The sequence below is a fragment of the Rosa rugosa genome, chromosome 2, assembly GCF_958449725.1.
Source record: "Rosa rugosa chromosome 2, drRosRugo1.1, whole genome shotgun sequence".
Taxonomy (NCBI): Eukaryota; Viridiplantae; Streptophyta; class Magnoliopsida; order Rosales; family Rosaceae; genus Rosa; species Rosa rugosa.
In genome coordinates this window covers 70,221,747-70,239,504 of record NC_084821.1, presented here as the reverse complement: position 1 = coordinate 70,239,504, position 17,758 = coordinate 70,221,747, and the positions used below count along the sequence as shown (strand labels likewise).

General features: G+C 36.8%; 1 protein-coding gene and 1 long non-coding RNA gene across 2 annotated transcripts; one reads left to right on the top strand and one right to left on the bottom strand.

The window, feature by feature from the left end:
- The first annotated feature begins 507 nt into the window (after nt 1–507).
- Nucleotides 508–3,308, top strand: LOC133729809 ((E,E)-alpha-farnesene synthase-like). Its single transcript, XM_062157387.1, has 7 exons — nt 508–787; nt 870–1,155; nt 1,248–1,638; nt 1,754–1,972; nt 2,074–2,215; nt 2,500–2,751; nt 2,835–3,308. The coding sequence occupies exons 1-7, from the start codon at nt 617–619 to the stop codon at nt 3,123–3,125; spliced, it is 1,752 nt and encodes a 583-aa protein (XP_062013371.1). The 5' UTR covers nt 508–616; the 3' UTR covers nt 3,126–3,308.
- Nucleotides 3,309–14,133: 10,825 nt separating this feature from the next.
- LOC133734459 (uncharacterized) lies at nt 14,134–14,728 on the bottom strand. The gene is made up of 2 exons (XR_009858310.1): nt 14,521–14,728; nt 14,134–14,426 (listed from the first exon to the last, which is right to left on the bottom strand). It is a non-coding gene; the product is annotated as an uncharacterized LOC133734459 (long non-coding RNA).
- Nucleotides 14,729–17,758: the final 3,030 nt, after the last annotated feature.

Below are 17,758 nucleotides of genomic sequence, written 5' to 3'. Positions count from 1 at the left end.
AACAATAAAAAAAAATATGGTACACTGAGAGGGATTTAGAAAGGAGCTCCTTAAATTTGAAATATGATAATGTTTTTATATTTGCCATGTAGTTTAATAATCTAAACTATATCTATATATATTGGAAAAAATATTATTGCCGAATAGTACGTCAAATAAGACAACTCATTCAATCAATTCAATGTGAATCGCAATCGAAAGAATTTAAGTTGTAATTTGTTATTTGGTTTTCTTAAAACATAAAATTAAAATATTGAATAGGTACAAAACAAGTCTGTTGTTCTAACATTTGACAATGAATTGATTTGAGGGAGAAGTCTGGATTACGCAAGCTGTAACATGCTTACATGCAACGTACACAGCCAACGTCTTGAGTAAATAGTGACACTTGCAAACCTTGAATTTCACGTGAAATGCGAAACTATGGACGTTGCCATGACCACTAAAACATGTTTGACATCTGCATGTGCGCGTAAATTTGCCTATAAATAGTACCCATAAAAAGGTACATTTGCCACCCCAACAATTCTAGAGCTAGCTCTTGTCGATCACATAGTTCTTCAGTACATTTTAAACCAACTTAGTTTCCATTTCCAAAATTTCCTCAACTATATCTATGGATTGTAGTATGCACTCGCAAAACCCTCAAGCTGATGAGCAGCAGATACTGCAATGGCAGACGAAGTCCGAACCCCCTTACTCGGTACATGATCAAAGACGATCTGCCAATTACAAGCCGAATATTTGGAACTATGACATCGTCGAATCCCTTAACAGCAAATTTGATGTGAGTTCTCGTCAACTTCTTGCTACTTCTTCGATCGCCATTTTACTACATTAACTTAATGAGTATACGTAAACGAATGCAGGGAGAATGTTATCGAATTCAGATTCAGAAGCTAATAGAAGATGTTAAGGATTTGTTTGGTGAATGTAAGGAATCATGTTCACTGGATAAGTTGAAGTTGATTGACAGCATCCAAAAACTAGGCCTCAACAACCACTTTGAGAAGGAAATCAAGGAAGCCCTAGACACCATAGCATCTGTAGAACTCGAAAACAACAGCAATCCCTGCATTAGTTCTGAGGGTGATCTCTATGCTACTGCACTACTCTTTAAGATTCTTAGGCAGCATGGTTATAAAGTTTCACAAGGTACATAAACAGATGTATTAATTAATTGGTCAATGATTTTATCTGCTAACTAATCTAACGTACGTACTAATCCAGTTTACTAAAATTTTCAGATATATTTGGTAGTTTGATGGATGAAATGGGTACATTAAAGAAGAACACATTTGGGGATGTGAAAGGAATGCTTGAAATGTTGGAGGCCTCAAACCTAGCTTTAGAAGGTGAAAATATCCTGGAGGAGGCTAAAGCTTTCTTAATGGTCACTCTCAGAGATACCAATACTAGGTGTGATGATATAGACAATTGCATTTCCAAGCATGTGACTTATGCCCTGGAGCTTCCATCACAAAGGAGAGTGCAGTGGTTTAATGTGAAATGGCACATCAAATCCTACGAGAAAGATCATACTGATCAAGCCAACATGACCACTTTACTTGAGTTGGCTAAACTTAACTTCAACATGGTTCAAGCCACACTCCAAAAAGATCTAAGGGAAGTATCCATGTAAGTAGACCAAAAGAATCTTTTGCTTTTGAGAATGAAAGAGTCTTGGTCTTATTCAAAAATAGTCGTCCTCACTTGTCTTATTTGGATGATTGTGCTTTGTGGTTTCGATCAGGTGGTGGAACAATTTGGGTCTCAATAAGAACTTGGACTTTGCAAGAGATAGAATGGTCGAATGTTTCATGTGTGCCGTGGGATTAGCTTTCGAGCCTGAGTACAAGTCCTTTAGAAAATGGATAACTAAAGTCGTCAATTTGATTCTCATCATCGATGACGTTTATGATGTTTATGGCTCATTGGAAGAGCTAAAACATTTCACCAATGCTGTTGAAAGGTTAGTTTTTCAAGAGTGCTTATGTAGTAAGCACTTTTGCATAGTACGTTGTTGTTTCATATATAATGGTTAGATCAATAACATTGTTTTAAACTGAATAGGTGGGATGTTAGGGAAACCGAGCAGCTTCCGGAGTGTATGAAGATCTGTTTCCAAGTACTCTACAATACTACTTGTGAAATTGCTTATGAAATTGAGGAGGAGAATGGTTGGAACCAAGTATTACCTCATTTGCGGAAAGTGGTATTAGCCTTCTCCCCTCTCATCTGTCTAATGGTAGCGAAATGAAAGAACTGTCTTTATCACCAAAGTCTCGGGGCTTCAAGTTATACTCTTTCGCACATAGTGTTTTAGACAAATGCACATAAAAAGTCGAGAGCCCTATCTTTATATTTTGTATCCATCGATGGACCCTAAATACAACTCTGAATACTTATGGTGATGATGGGTTAATAATGGCAATTTGTAATCTTAATCATGGTTGAACTGAACTCTAATTGTCTTCTTTTCTTATTAAAAACTTATAGTGGGGAGATTTCTGTAAAGCATTATTGATGGACGCAGAGTGGTATAATAAGGCCTACACACCGTCCTTTGAAGAGCAACTTAGCAATGGTTGCATTTCATCATCTGCTTCGCTTATTTTGACCCATGCCTTCTTCTCCACAACACATGATGAAGGGGCCAAAAACATTGCTGATTTTCTGCACAAGAATGAAGATCTTGTGTACAATATCTCTTTGATACTTCGACTCTTAAATGATCTGGGAACTTCCGCGGTAATTTTAGTTTTGTTGGTTTCTCCCTTTTAGAGCTTATTTTGTTTTCTGATTACTATGCTAATTGAGTGATTAATTAACAGGCTGAGCAAGAGAGAGGTGATGCTGCTTCATCAATCCTATGTTACATGAAAGAAGCGAATGCTTCAGAAGAAATAGCTCGAAAGCACATCAAAGGCATGATAGACAATGCATGGAAGAAAATAAACGAAAAATGCTTCACTCAAATGCCCGAAATATCTTCATTCATCAACATTATGACAAATATAGCTCGGGTTGGGCATAGCCTTTATCAAGATGGAGATGGATTTGGTGATCAAGAGCACGGGACTCGGGGACAGATCCAATCTTTACTAGTTGAACCTCTCTCTTAATCGTGCTAAACTAGCTAGCTAGTAGTAATGATCCTATTAGTTCTTACTGTACGTCGTACTCATATTAGCTATAAATGAGGTGAAATGTCAATGTCTCTAGTAAGTATTGCGGTCATAAACAATGTAATAAAGATACCGAGAGTGTATATATGATCCAATAATATATTTTTGGATCTTACTGTATATGGTTTGACTTCATCTATTCCCCTTCTAAAACCATAAAACTGTGAACTAGCTATCTCAAATCAGCTCATTGTTAAAGGTTAGAACAACATGTTTTATACCAATTCAACATTTTATTGTTATGTTTTAAGAAAACCAAATAACAAATTACAACTCAAATTCTTTAGGCTGTGATTCACATTATACTGATCGAATGAGTTGTCTTGTTGGACTATTCGGCAATAACATTTTTTCCAATGTATATAGATAGTCAAATTTGCAATATTAGCCGCTTGGATGGATTAAGTGATGATGGGTGAGAATGAGAGAGGTGATGCTGCTTCATCAAAATTCAATGCTTATGTACAGTAAATGAACTATTATAGAGCGTGTAAGGTAGATTATTTGTTTGTTCTCTTTTTGGATGTATACCAATAGTATGAGATGCATGTTAGCCAAATTCATAAATTCCGTTTAACATTCTAAAAGTTTGCACATATATTGCAAAACATATCTTTAGTGTGCCATATCTTCTTCTTTTTTATTGTTTTTGGTTGGGATGAGTCGTTACACCACTAAGCAGGTACAACCCAGTGTCATGGAGAAACCTAATAATAATAATTCTTCCATACATCCATGAATAAAGAATTCTGGGTAGCATAGCTGCCTCTTGCTCGTGAAATTAATTTTTGTACACATTTAGAGAAGAGTCCCTAAAAGAGCTCACATAACATATCCGAACAAGTGGTTGAGATTTTCTTGTTTAATTGTGTGATTAGACTGAGTTGAAAGCTTAAAATTAGGCATTAATTCCCCAGCGAGAGCTTACCTACCTTCGAAAAGGGCCTCAATAATAAACGGTGCTTGACCAAATTGGTTTACCTTTCTTCGACCTCGGATTTCACTTTCAAAGTGAGGCTATGAATAGTAAAGGCGACCATAATGTTGAGAATATATACATCTCACATGGGAAATATGGGACATTGCCTATGGGTTTATAAGGGTTTGGGTCACTCCATCTATTGCCAATTGGTTTTGGATATGAACCCCAGATTACTTTATCATGGTATCAGAGCCAGGTTATCCACGTGTGTATGCCTAACGGTCACACAGGCTCCACGTCACCCAAAAGTTGTCCACGTGTATTAGGGCTGCACACGGATTGGATTGGTTCGGTTTTGACTCTAAACCGTCTCTATACTAAAGTGAGCGGTTTAAGCATTTTGGACAACCGATCATTAAAAAAAATAATCTTAACCCGATCCAATCCAATTAAAGATGGTTTGGTTCGGTCGGTTAGGCGGTTTTAACCTATATTATATTAACATACTATTTATGAAAAAAAAATTCTAGTAAAATTCAATCTAAATAATAAAAAATATATTAAATAAGCATAATCTAAATTTAAAATACAATAATAAAATCCAAAACTAATATTCAAAAACTAAAATCTAGAATAGATTCAAAGTGATTGAATTATTTGATGGCGTAGCTATAAATACTAGCTTAATATGGTAGTATTAAAGGTTAGAGAATGAGAGATTGAGATATGTGATATGAGAGGATCAAATTAATCGTAGCGATTATATATTAGACTTCTAGGCCTTTGGGGCATTGGATTCGATATGGTAGTATATCATTTGCAAATAAAGTTATAATTGGATATTTAGAACTTACTTACAACGACTGGACAAATGAATATATATATATATATATATATATATATATATATATATATATATATATATATATATATAACACTTTTTCTTATTATATTTCAAACATACCGGTCGGTTCGGGTTCCGCGGTTTAAGCAAAAGAGAAACCAAACCAACCCAATTCATAAATGGTTTGGTTCGGTATTGAACCGGCTTTCAATTTTTAAAGTTAAAAAACCTTAACCAAACCATATTTACAGGTCGGTTTTGACCGGTTTGGCCGGTTTGTACCGTGTTTTGCACACCCCTAACGTGTATGGCTTGAAAATTCGTCACACGTGCGGGGGCGTGTTGAGAATATATACATCCCACATAGGAAATATGGGACCTTGCCTATGGGTTTATAAGGGTTTGGGCCACTCCATCCATTGCCAATTGGTTTTGGATGTGAACCCAGATTACTTTATCACATAAAACATGTCTGATAAGCACTGCTGGTGTAGATTTGCTAATAACGTACATAATAATCCAGTTTCCTGAACTTTTCAGATATATTTGGTGGTCTCAAACGTAGATGGGGATGTGAAAGGAATGCTTGAACTTTTGGAGGCCTCAAACTTAGCTTTAGAGCAAATGCATCCATGAACGAAGGGCAATTGCTGATTTGCTAACTGTACATACATGTACATTTGCAAGCATAATTAGCTATAATGGGCCACGCTCATTGTACCGCCAAAGGTACTAATTCCAACCAAATGAATGACATGCAGGTACACCACCAGGCGGGCTATAACCTCAGCGTCGGATCACCCCCAGATCACCGCCGACGCGCCGCGCCAAGATAGCATCAGAAGTTCCTGAAGCTGGGAACTGAAGCACATCAGTCCCACATCGAAAACAAGGAGGAGGTCAGCCTCCTCCTCACCTATAAAAGGTTCTCTCCTCTCTCCTCATTAATTACGCATTCAATACTTACCTACTGTTACTTTGTCAACATAAATACATTGACTAACTTAGGCATCGGAGAGTTGAAGACCGCCCAGCGCGGTCTCCCTCTGACGCCCTTTGTATTTTACTTGACAGGTAGCGGAAGCTTTGAGAGCATCACAAATATCGATCCGCCCACCGGATCAGCGTTAACAAAGGTTCAGCTACCGCCGAACTTTTAGACATTAACTGTAAGATCAAATATGGACATAACACATATCATCATAAAGTAATTGATGATTAGCTTAATATCAATCCTAGTTTAACATGGATACAAACAGTAAATCAATACTAGTGACTTAATGAAGTAGTGTATCAATTCATTAAGGATAGTAATCCATTGCTTAGTCTACAAGAAAGGCTACAAGATGTGATACATTAAGAATCTAACTAGGAAACCTAATCCGATAAGGAATGCTTTAATGGGAAGCTCCTTGAGGGTTAAGTCACCTATATATATACAGATGAATTGGTCCCTGATTACTACCACGATTATTGCATATTGTTCTGTCCATTGAGAAGCAAGTTGGTAAGTAACAGAAGACCATATTCAGTGATCGAGTTAAGCAGCTGCATAAGATGGAATCCATGACAGTAATTGCAGAAGGTAAGCCTTGATCTTTTTATGATTGTTGTGCATATGTTGTGAGCATGTAACTATGGTTTTACAATTGGTATCAGAGCATAGGCTCACAAATATGAAAAATCATTTTAGGGTTTTGCAAAACAAACATAAAATTTTTTAAGAGTTTTTTGCTTTACGGGTCAAGTAATTGATCAGGTTACTGACCAAGTCACTGGTCAGGTATCTGACCAAGTAAGTAACTGACCAGGTAACTGACCAAGTAACTGGTCAGGTACCTGATCAAGGTAAGTTACTTAAGTCGACTGCTGCATCTGGTTAATTATAAAATTCACGCTTCCGCTATGATTTCTTAAGCAGCAAATTGGGGAAAAAGCAAAAATAGGTTTTTCTGTGAAAATTGTTTTCGATTCATAGCATGATAATTAAGTTTTGATTGTGCCCAAGAACCCTAGTTGCATTCCCGGCGTGCGTTAGGCTAGAGTAGATGAAATTTACAATTTCTTGATTGTTCTGTGGTTTCTTGGAATCGAATCAATTTTGGTTATGCTTGAATATGCATGTTGAATTGATTGATGATATGGTATTGTATCTGTGATTGTGTAAAATTGTATGAAGAACAGAAATCTCCCAGATTTTGTTTACACGTTAAAGTTGACAGATACAAGAGCTTAATTTTCTTACAAGGATGAATCTGGATAGAATGTAAAGTAAAAGAGCTCATATGTTTTGTGGTTTTCTGTTGGCATAAGTGATTATGATGCACAAAGCATCCTTCATTGATGTTGGCAGAAAACATTGATCAGGTACGTGTAACTGGTCAAGTAACTGACCAAGTAACTGTACCTGATCGAGTAACAAAACTGAAATTGTGTTTTGTGTTTTAAAACTATGCTTCAGTTTTATCTTCCAAAGAAGTGGTTAAGTATGGTTTTAGAATACAAAACAGCAGTATGCATGCTTGATGAAAATAAATACGGATACTTAGAAATTTTTCTTCTGTCTAAAGATGTGGATAAATTTCTTTGGATAACTTGTTTTCATTGAACATGGCATATTGATAAAGAACTCCAGGATATTAAGTTTCTGCTCAAAAGTGATGCTTAATATTGTTTTTGTTATGGACTGACATGAATGCAAGTATGGTTGTTTAGGTTTTCTGTATGTTCTTGTTTTGGTTACTTAAAGCTAAATAAAACACAGAAAACTTAAACATATTTTCTTTACAAACTGAGAACTCACTCGAATTTTTTGTTTTGCTCCTTAGGCAACTCTTACATGAACTTGAACAGTGTCTTGATGTTAACTGGAACCAACTATAGAGCTTGGCTAGACTCTGTGGAAAATTATATGGGAATGCATGAGAACATAGACTACTGCTTTACTGAGGATAAGCCTGAAGAGTTAAATGAAAAGAGCACCAAGAAAGATACTGACCTTTACAAGAAGTGGCATAGATCCAATAGAATGGCTAAGAACCTCATCAGAACATCTATGTCTAAGACTGTCAGGGGAAGTATAGAAGAGCCTGAGCTAGCATCAGATTTTCTGGAACTCATAGGTGCTAAGTTTAAAGAAAGTGAAAAAGCAGAAGCAGCTAGGCTAACCAAGGAGTTTCATGATTTGAAGTACATGGGTTCAGGGGGAGTTAGAGAGCATATTATGAAGATGATCAATATAAATGGCAGACTCAGAGAGCTCTTGATGGGGGTTAGGGATGAGCAGGTAGTGCATTATGCACTACATTCCTTGCCTAACAGTTTTAGTCATCTTAGGACCAGTTACAACTCTCAAAAGGGAAATTGGACTCTAGATGAACTTATATCCATCTGTGTGGATGAGGAATCTAGGATCAAGGAAGAAAAGGAACCTGCTACGACCATTAACCTTATTGAGAAGCCTAAAAGGAAAAAGCCCCAGAATAAGCTCAAGCCTATCAAAGCCATAACTAAGAGTTCAACAGCTGCAGTGGCCAAGGAAAACAGGCCATTCAGGTTCAAGTGCTACTTTTGCAAAAGAGTAGGACACATGAAAAAGGACTGCACTGGCTATAAAAATTGGTTAGCCAAAAAGGGTAAGATTTTTTCTAATACAGTTTTTTCCTTAGAAATTAATCTTATAAATGTTGAACCACAGTCTTGGTGGATAGATTCAGGCTCACCTATTCATATTACTAATTCTTTGCAGGGATTCATAAGGAGGAGAATCCCAAAAAGTGATGAAGTGAACCTGTGTGTAGGCAACGGCATGAGAGTGGCAGTCAAGGCTATTGGAACCTTAAAGCTCGATTTAGGATTAGGAAAATTATTAGTTCTGGACAATGTTTTTTATGTACCTTCCATGAGAAGGAATTTGGTTTCAGTTTCTCTTTTAGTAAAATCTGGTTGTAGACTTGTTATGGATAGTAATGGAATTCTTATTTCTAAAAATTCTGTTCAAATTGGTTCTGGTGTTATTATGAATGATTATTTACAGTTAAATTGTTCAATGGCTCAACAAGAAATTTTACTTGTTGAAAATAACACCAACAGTACTAGCACTTTAACAGGTGTTAAAAGAACCAAACTAAATGAAAAGTCTGCATTTTTATGGCATAGAAGACTCGGCCATGTTTCAAAAGAGAGACTGAAAATTTTGGTGAAAAACAACATCCTAAATGAACTTGATTTTTCTGATCTAACAGACTGTGTTGAATGCTTTAAGGGAAAAATAACTAATACTAGAAAGAAGACTGCATATAGAAGCCAAAATTTATTAGAACTCATACACACCGATATATGTGGACCATTTAGGCATCAAACTATCTGTGGGAATGTGTATTTTATCACATTCATTGATGACTTTTCTAGATACAGTTATATTTATCTACTTTCAGAAAAGGCACAAGCATTGAAAGCCTTTAAAATCTTTAAGTCTGAGGTAGAAAATCAACTAGAAAAGAAAATCAAAACAGTGAGATCAGATAGAGGGGGTGAGTTCTATGGCAAGTACACTGAATCCGGCCAACAAAAGGGTCCATTTGCCTTGTTTTTGCAAGACAATGGAATTAAAGCTCAATATACAACACCCTATAACCCACAACAGAATGGTGTTGCAGAGAGAAAGAATAGGACCCTTTTGAACATGGTTAGATGCATGATGTGTACAACTGGTTTGCCAAAATTTTTGTGGGGTGAGGCTTTAAAAACTGCAAATTATATTTGCAACAGAACACCTAGCAAAGCTATAGAAAAGACTGCTTTTGAGCTTTGGTGTGGCAGAAAACCTAGTCTTCATCACTGCCATGTTTGGGGATGTCATGCAGAAGCTAGGATTTATAATCCAAGCTTGAATAAACTTGATCCTAAGACAGTTAGTTGCTATTTTATAGGTTATCCAGATAAATCTAAAGGCTATAAATTATATTCTGCTCATCATTCACCTAGAATTTTTGAAACACATCAAGTAAAATTTCTAAGTGAAAAAGTTCACAATACAAACCTTGAGGATTTAACCTCAGATTTTGAGGAAATTGTGTTGGATGAGAATATAAGTGTTGTATTGCCTTTAGAACAAGATGTAACTGATCGAGTCACTGGTCGAGTAACTGACCACGTAACTGTCCCTGATCAAGTAACCGGTCATGTAACTGGTCATGTCACTGACCATGTAACTGACCAAGTAACTGTACCTGGTCATGTAACTGACCATGTAACTGGTCAAGTACCTGTCACTGGTCAAGTCACTGACCAAGTAACTGTCGCTGGACAAGTAACTGACCATGTCACTGGTCAAGTAACTGACCCTGTAACTGATCAAGTCCCTGTCAACCCTCAGCCTAGAAGATCACAGAGAGCAAGAAAACCAACTTATGGGGGGGAAGATAGTGACTACATTGTTTATCTGCAAGAAGCAGAAATTGAAATGGACTGTGCAGAGGACAATGATCCAACTACATTTAACCAGGCTATTGAAAGTAATGAATCTCACCAATGGCAGCTAGCAATGGAAGCAGAAATTGATTCCATGAGCCAAAATGCAGTTTGGGAATTAGTTGAACCTGACTCTAATCAGAAACCTATAGGTTGTAAATGGGTTTTCAAAACCAAAAGAGATGCAAATGGCAATGTAGAGAGACATAAAGCAAGATTAGTTGCCAAGGGTTTTACACAGAAGGAGGGCATTGATTTTACTGAGACTTTTTCTCCAGTTTCTACAAAAGACTCGTTTAGAATAATCATGGCTTTAGTTGCTCACTTTGATATGGAGCTACACCAAATGGATGTTAAGACAGCCTTTTTGAATGGTGAACTAGATGAAGTGATTTATATGAAGCAGCCAGAAGGTTTTGTGCAAGCTGGAAGTGAAAACTTAGTATGCAGGTTAAGAAAATCAATTTATGGCCTTAAACAAGCTTCTAGACAGTGGTACAAGAAATTTGATTCTGTGATTTCTACTTTTGGATTTACAGAGAATCTTGTTGATGAGTGTGTTTACTTGAAGACAGTTGGGAACAATTTTATTTTCCTAGTACTCTATGTCGATGATATACTTTTGGCTAGCAGTAACTTCAAACTGCTTAAAGACACTAAGAGTTTTCTGTCAAAGAATTTTGACATGAAAGACTTAGGAGAAGCATCCTATGTACTAGGCATTGAGATTAAAAGAGATAGAGCACAGAGACTACTTGGTTTGTCTCAACATAATTATATTACCAAAGTTTTGAAGAGGTTTGGTATGGAAAAGTGTGCAGCTGGAGAAGTTCCCATGTCCAAAGGTGATAAGTTAACCAAGAAGCAGAGTCCTAATAGTGATGTTGAGAAAGAAATTATGGAGTCAAAGCCTTATGCTAGACTTGTAGGAAGTCTCATGTATGCACAAGTCTGCACTAGGCCAGACTTGTCTTTTGCAGTAGGGATTTTATCGAGATTCCAATCTAATCCAGGCCATGAACATTGGGTAGCTGGGAAGAAAGTGTTGAGGTACCTGCAGAAAACAAAGAATTACATGCTAGTTTATAGGCAAGTGGAGGATCTGAAACTCGTTGGATTTTCAGATTCTGATTTTGCAGGGAACTATCCAGACTCCAAGAAGTCAACTTGTGGATATGTGTACATGCTAGCAGGAGGTGCAGTTGCTTGGAAAACCATGAAGAAAACTCTAGTTTCAACCTCCACCATGCAAGCTGAATTTATTGCAGTATATGAGACTGTGTGTGAAGGACTTTGGATTAGGAATTTTCTCATGCAAACCAAAGTATTGAGTCACATTGTGGCTGGCACACTTGTGATTTATTGTGATAATGAAGCAGCTGTTTTCTTTAGCAAGAACAGTAAGAGATCAAATAATTCTAAACACATTGATTTAAAGTATTACAGTGTTAGAGAAAGAGTAAAGCATGGTGAAATAGCTGTTTTGAGTATTGACACAAATTCACAGCTAGCAGATCCTTTCACCAAGGCCTTGTCAGTAGCAGCATTCCAGAAGCATACAGCAAGCATTGGAGTTTTAGCTAATCTAGACGCTTAGGTTCACTAAAGAGTTAATCCAATTGGAGCAATTTAAATTTCTAAGGTTTTTGAGTTCTTGTGTTTTAGTTGTGATCTTTTATTTTTGTTTATCACAACTTGTTTGTAATGACAGATTTTATTATTATCAATAAAATTTTGAGGTATTTCCAAATATGTTTTTGCTGCAGATTTGTTGTTTTATTTTGGAAATTATCATCTTGTTTTGAATATCATACTTGCTATCAGATGGCTTAAATCATGTGAAGCATGATGTTAAGGTTCAAGCAATATTTTTAAGTCATCAGTGTTCAGTGAATTTGCTTGAGTTTCTGGTTTTAGAAACATAAAGTAGGACCTAAAATATGTTTACTTGTTGATACACATTAACATATATTGTATCACTTCTGGTTGAACATATGTGGATTGCAGAAGCTTGTGTTAGTGGTTTTGAAACTCTGCATTTTTGTTAAAATGTATACTGTTTCTTGCTCTGCATAAGTAACTGTGATCTGACCATGTTGGAATGGATTTTCGATTTGAGTTTGTTATCTGGCGCGCACTTCAGTAAGTTAAGTAGGTTTTGATGTTCTCTGGTGCAAATCATCGAGCATGATATGTGTGAGTCCAAGGGGAAGATTGTAAGATCAAATATGGACATAACACATATCATCATAAAGTAATTGATGATTAGCTTAATATCAATCCTAGTTTAACATGGATACAAACAGTAAATCAATACTAGTGACTTAATGAAGTAGTGTATCAATTCATTAAGGATAGTAATCCATTGCTTAGTCTACAAGAAAGGCTACAAGATGTGATACATTAAGAATCTAACTAGGAAACCTAATCCGATAAGGAATGTTTTAATGGGAAGCTCCTTGAGGGTTAAGTCACCTATATATATACAGATGAATTGGTCCCTGATTACTACCACGATTATTGCATATTGTTCTGTCCATTGAGAAGCAAGTTGGTAAGTAACAGAAGACCATATTCAGTGATCGAGTTAAGCAGCTGCATAAGATGGAATCCATGACAGTAATTGCAGAAGGTAAGCCTTGATCTTTTTATGATTGTTGTGCATATGTTGTGAGCATGTAACTATGGTTTTACATTAACACCAACTAAATTTATACTACCAATCCACTATTCATCCCAAATTGGCAATTGTCTCTAGCTTACACAATGCACCAATGAAAAGGCAATTTGTCTGCCAATCCACTATTCACACTTCAAATTAGCATATAATTCAAAATAATGTTAAACTTATAATTTAAATAATTAATAATTAGAGGAGGTTATATGTTTTTTGGTGATCGGGCAAACGGTCTTACACGCCCATGAATCGCACAATTAAATTTGCTCATCGACTTGCCAATTGGAACCCGAATCTCCCATTGTTGGATGATGATTGAAAAAAATAAAGAATGAATTGATAGAGAAAGAAGATGGAGAGGCAAAATTTTGAGAAATTTTAGTGTGAGAAGTTAACGTGAGGGAATTGGTATTTATAGAATTTTTGAAAATATTTTTTTTTTACCTTCTGGATTAATTTTTAGGGTGAAAACAAAAAAATAAAAGTTACTATTGTCTTTTAATTACAGCTGTTGGATAATTTGATCGAATGGTTGATCTGAAGTGACCGTCATCACATAAGATCCAGTCAGAAAAAAAAAAAAAAAAAAAAAAAGTTGTTGGCTGCTGCCCATGTGCCATGGAGCCCACACTAATGGTCGGACAAACTGATGGATTCAAAATCCCACCATCTTACTAAAGGTGGTGATACCACCACTTAACACGTATTGTGTAATCTAATCATGGTTAAGTTATTAGAATTAGTATTAATAATATTAATGTGGTTAATGATGAGAGAGATCTCTTCCTTCCCCATTCAAAGTTCAAACCCAGAAACATACCAAAGAGGCAGAAATCTCAGTTTTGGGATTCGATTTTGCGTTACTCAAATTATTTCATTATTTCAAAAGTCTCAATACTATTCTCTATACCCAACCTCTTCCAACAAGATTTTCTCCATGATAACCCAAACCGAAATTGCATTGAAACATTTCAAACAAGGAAAGGGTAAGCAGTTTGGAGATTGATGTCCAAACACCAGACTTCTCACATCTGTTGAAATTGAACAGTTTTCTATTAATATTGATGTAATTGATGGAAAGCTTTTATCAAGATTTCTTTTTTCTTTTGGATTGAATCACAATCAAGCAAACCCAGGAGATGAGTCTGGTTTATCTCCTTCTCCGGTCGACTTGCTCTTCTTGCAAATTGCAATGGGAAGGAGTCGATACGAGTGTTGTCACCAAAGAAAACCTCGTCAGCGGATTTCTGAAACGACACGAACTCAAAGTTGGCATCTTCTTCTTCATACACGTACTCTTTTGGTCTCATGTTAATCCAAAATCTGGAAATCCATAAAGAAAAAGAACATATTAGCAACGATAGTTTCTTGAAATTCATATTACAATAAATTCAAAGAGGTAGTGGAAGAGTAGAACCCAGAAAATTTTCTCATCAATAACAAAGATGAAGAGGAAGAAGAATACAGTAAAGAGAGAGTAAAATATATGGAAGAAATGTGGTGAGAGAAAAATGTATTAGAAAAAAAAAAATATTAAAATCATTTAACTAGAGTTAGTGAGAGTAACACGTGGTGGCTACATATACAGTGGTGGTGTCACCACCTGAGTTTATGTGGTTAGTAAATTTGATTCCCAAACTGATTGCTAATTATCGGTCATCCAATTGCCTAGGCACGTGGCCTCCAGGTGGCCCTCTCCAATAGGTCGGGCAACATTTTGCCTCTACATTTGAGTATTTAGCTGATTTCTCCAATTGGTCCACTGCTGCATGTGCTTTAAAGTTTAGAATCCAACAAATTGATACACTCCGATGTCGTAACAATACAATCTGTAATATTACGTCCTAGAACAATGGAAGCCAGTCGAATAGACAAAATCTCTGGGATGATCTTGAAAACAAAATTAGCAAGTGCAATAGGCCGAAATTGCTTAATAGAATCTGCATGCTCCACCTTTGGAATCAGAATAATAAGACTTGAATTAAAAGAGCCTGGTAAAGTACCCTGTTGGAAGAAGAATTGAACTGCACTAGTTACATCAGTCCCAACAACATCCCAACAAGCCATGAAAAAATGCTCATTAAACCCGTCAGAACCAGGAGCACTATCTAGGTCCATACTCTTTATTGCCAAGAGAATCTTCTCTGAAGAAGGAATAGCCGTGAGAGCTCGACACATTCTCATCATCAGTAACCATAGAAGGAATAACCCGACTGATAAGTCCAGTATCATGAGTATCTGCAGGGTTAGCAAAGAGATCTGAATAATATTCAACTATATGATTTTGAATAGCAAGAGGATCCTGAAAAAACTTATCACCATCTCTAAGAAGAGTAATAGAGGATCGAGACCGTTTAGCCCGACACATAGCATGAAAGAAAGATGTGTTACGATCACCCTCAGAAAGCTAACGCAAACTAGATTTTTCCTTCCAAAACAGCTCTTGCAAACGTAAAGATTCTGACAAATTAGCCTGAAGCTCACGCTCCTTAGCAAAATCCGCATCAGAACCCCCTATAGAAGATATACTTTGTTGAATAGAAACCAACTCAGCAAGGTCAGAGTCAACCTGCCTATGAACATCACCAAAAACCTCCCAATTCCAAGTTCGAAGGGCTTTACGCAGAACTCGTAGTTTATGTTACAAAATAGATAATGGACAGCCATGCATACTAACTGAGTCCCAACATTGCTTGACAAAGGCATGAAACTCCCCATGCTCCAACCACATCCTTCGAAATCTAAAGAAACTCTGACGAGCTCCAAAAGCATTAGAGAAAGACATAAGAAGTGGATTATGATCAGAACATAACCTGGGCAATGTACTACAATCAAAAGTATCCCAACTATCCATCCAAGACAAATTTGCAAGACATCTATCAAGTCTCTCTTCAACATTTCCTCTTAGCCCACGTCTACGAACCCATGTGAATTCAGCCCCGTGTGTATCAACATGAATAAGTTCACAGACATCAGACATAGCTTGGAACTCCTCACATGAACGTCTACAAACCGGAGCTCCACCCTTTTTCTCGTAAGCCCCAAGAATGGCATTAAAGTCACCAAAAACAAGCCAAGGGCCCGAAAAAAAGTTATCTTTAATATAAGCTAAGTCTGTCCATAAACGACGACGACCCTCCATAGATGTACGTGCATAAACGGGAGATAGAACACAATTGACTGAGTCCAAAACAACTGCAATAGAGATCTGCTGATCAGTACTTGAAACTATTGTAACCTCATGAAGAAGAGAAGGTTTGCACAAAACCCACAAGTTAGGGAGAAATACATAATACATCTGGGTTATGATCCCGAACAAACTTCGTAAGAACATCTTGAGTGGGGTCATTAGCAATGCCCCGTAGATTCCAGTAGAGAACCTTCATTTAGAGACACCCTTAGTACGGCGCAAATAAACCTCTCGGTTAGATGCCAAGGCGGCCTAACGCTTCTGAGCTTTCTTTTGAGACTTGGACTTAACAACTGTAAACTCACCTTTCCACCCCCTCATGTTCTATCTCTTCAAACAAATTAGAGAGCGATGTAAGAGAAGCAATAGCAGTCGTGGCTGTAGGAGAGCTGCCTTCCACCATCTCTAATGAATTCTCACAATTACATATATCCTCAGCAAATGCATTTTCTTGAGTAGCACCAGCATCACTCACATGCTCAACTGGAATGGAGCCTTCTATTTTAGCCAAAACAAGCTCATTTGTAGTATTTTGAGTATAGGATTGGAGCAGCCCTGCAATCCCGTTTAGACCTTGCTTCGAGGATTGAAGCTGACTATCAATCCTAATCTGAACCTCCATGGACTGAGATTCACTACCAATCCTTTTCTGAACTCGCCCAGGGGATTGAAACAGACCTTCAGTTCCATTCTGAGCTTGCTCCAAGAGTTGTACCTGTCCTTCTATCCCATTATGGTCTCTCCCTGATGATTGAATCTGGCCAACAACTATGCCAAAAAGTGCATCAGACAACAGAACAGTTCTGTCGTGTGAAGGAACTAAAATCTGTCGTCTAGTACGGTGTCGTGTCTTGGGGGTATCAGACGACAAAACACTTCTGTCGTCTGATTTTTCAGAAGACAGAAACAAATAAAAGTCTTGTGTTGTCTGATGAGTTTTGCATTTCGGGACTAATGTGATATGTAGGTTTAAAAGCATTAACACAACAGTTTTGTGTGGTGTGAATGCCCTTAACTAAGAAATATGAAGACTCATGTGTAGTGTCTTCTGGCATACAACAACAATTAAATGTTGTGCAAAGCGACTTTACACAACAATTATCTGTGGTGGTAAAGTGTTTCAGATTACAATTAAGTGTCGGTCTAGGGTATGTTTATATGACATTTAAGTGTTGTGTCAGTTTCAGTACAACAACAATTTACTGTCGTTTGATATTATTAACACGACAAATATTTGTGGTCTGAATATAAAACGAACCACAAATGGTAAGTCTTTTATATAGTCTGTCATCAAGTCCAACCACACTTATATGTTGTTGTTATAAGCTTTAATCAATACTTTCATTTAAATTATGTTGTTGTTTTGCCTTTTAGACTACAATTTTCTGTTGTCCCAATGCCAAAAAGACAATAGACTTCCAATTAATTTTTGTGTTGTTTTTATGCAGCTGCAACCACACATTTT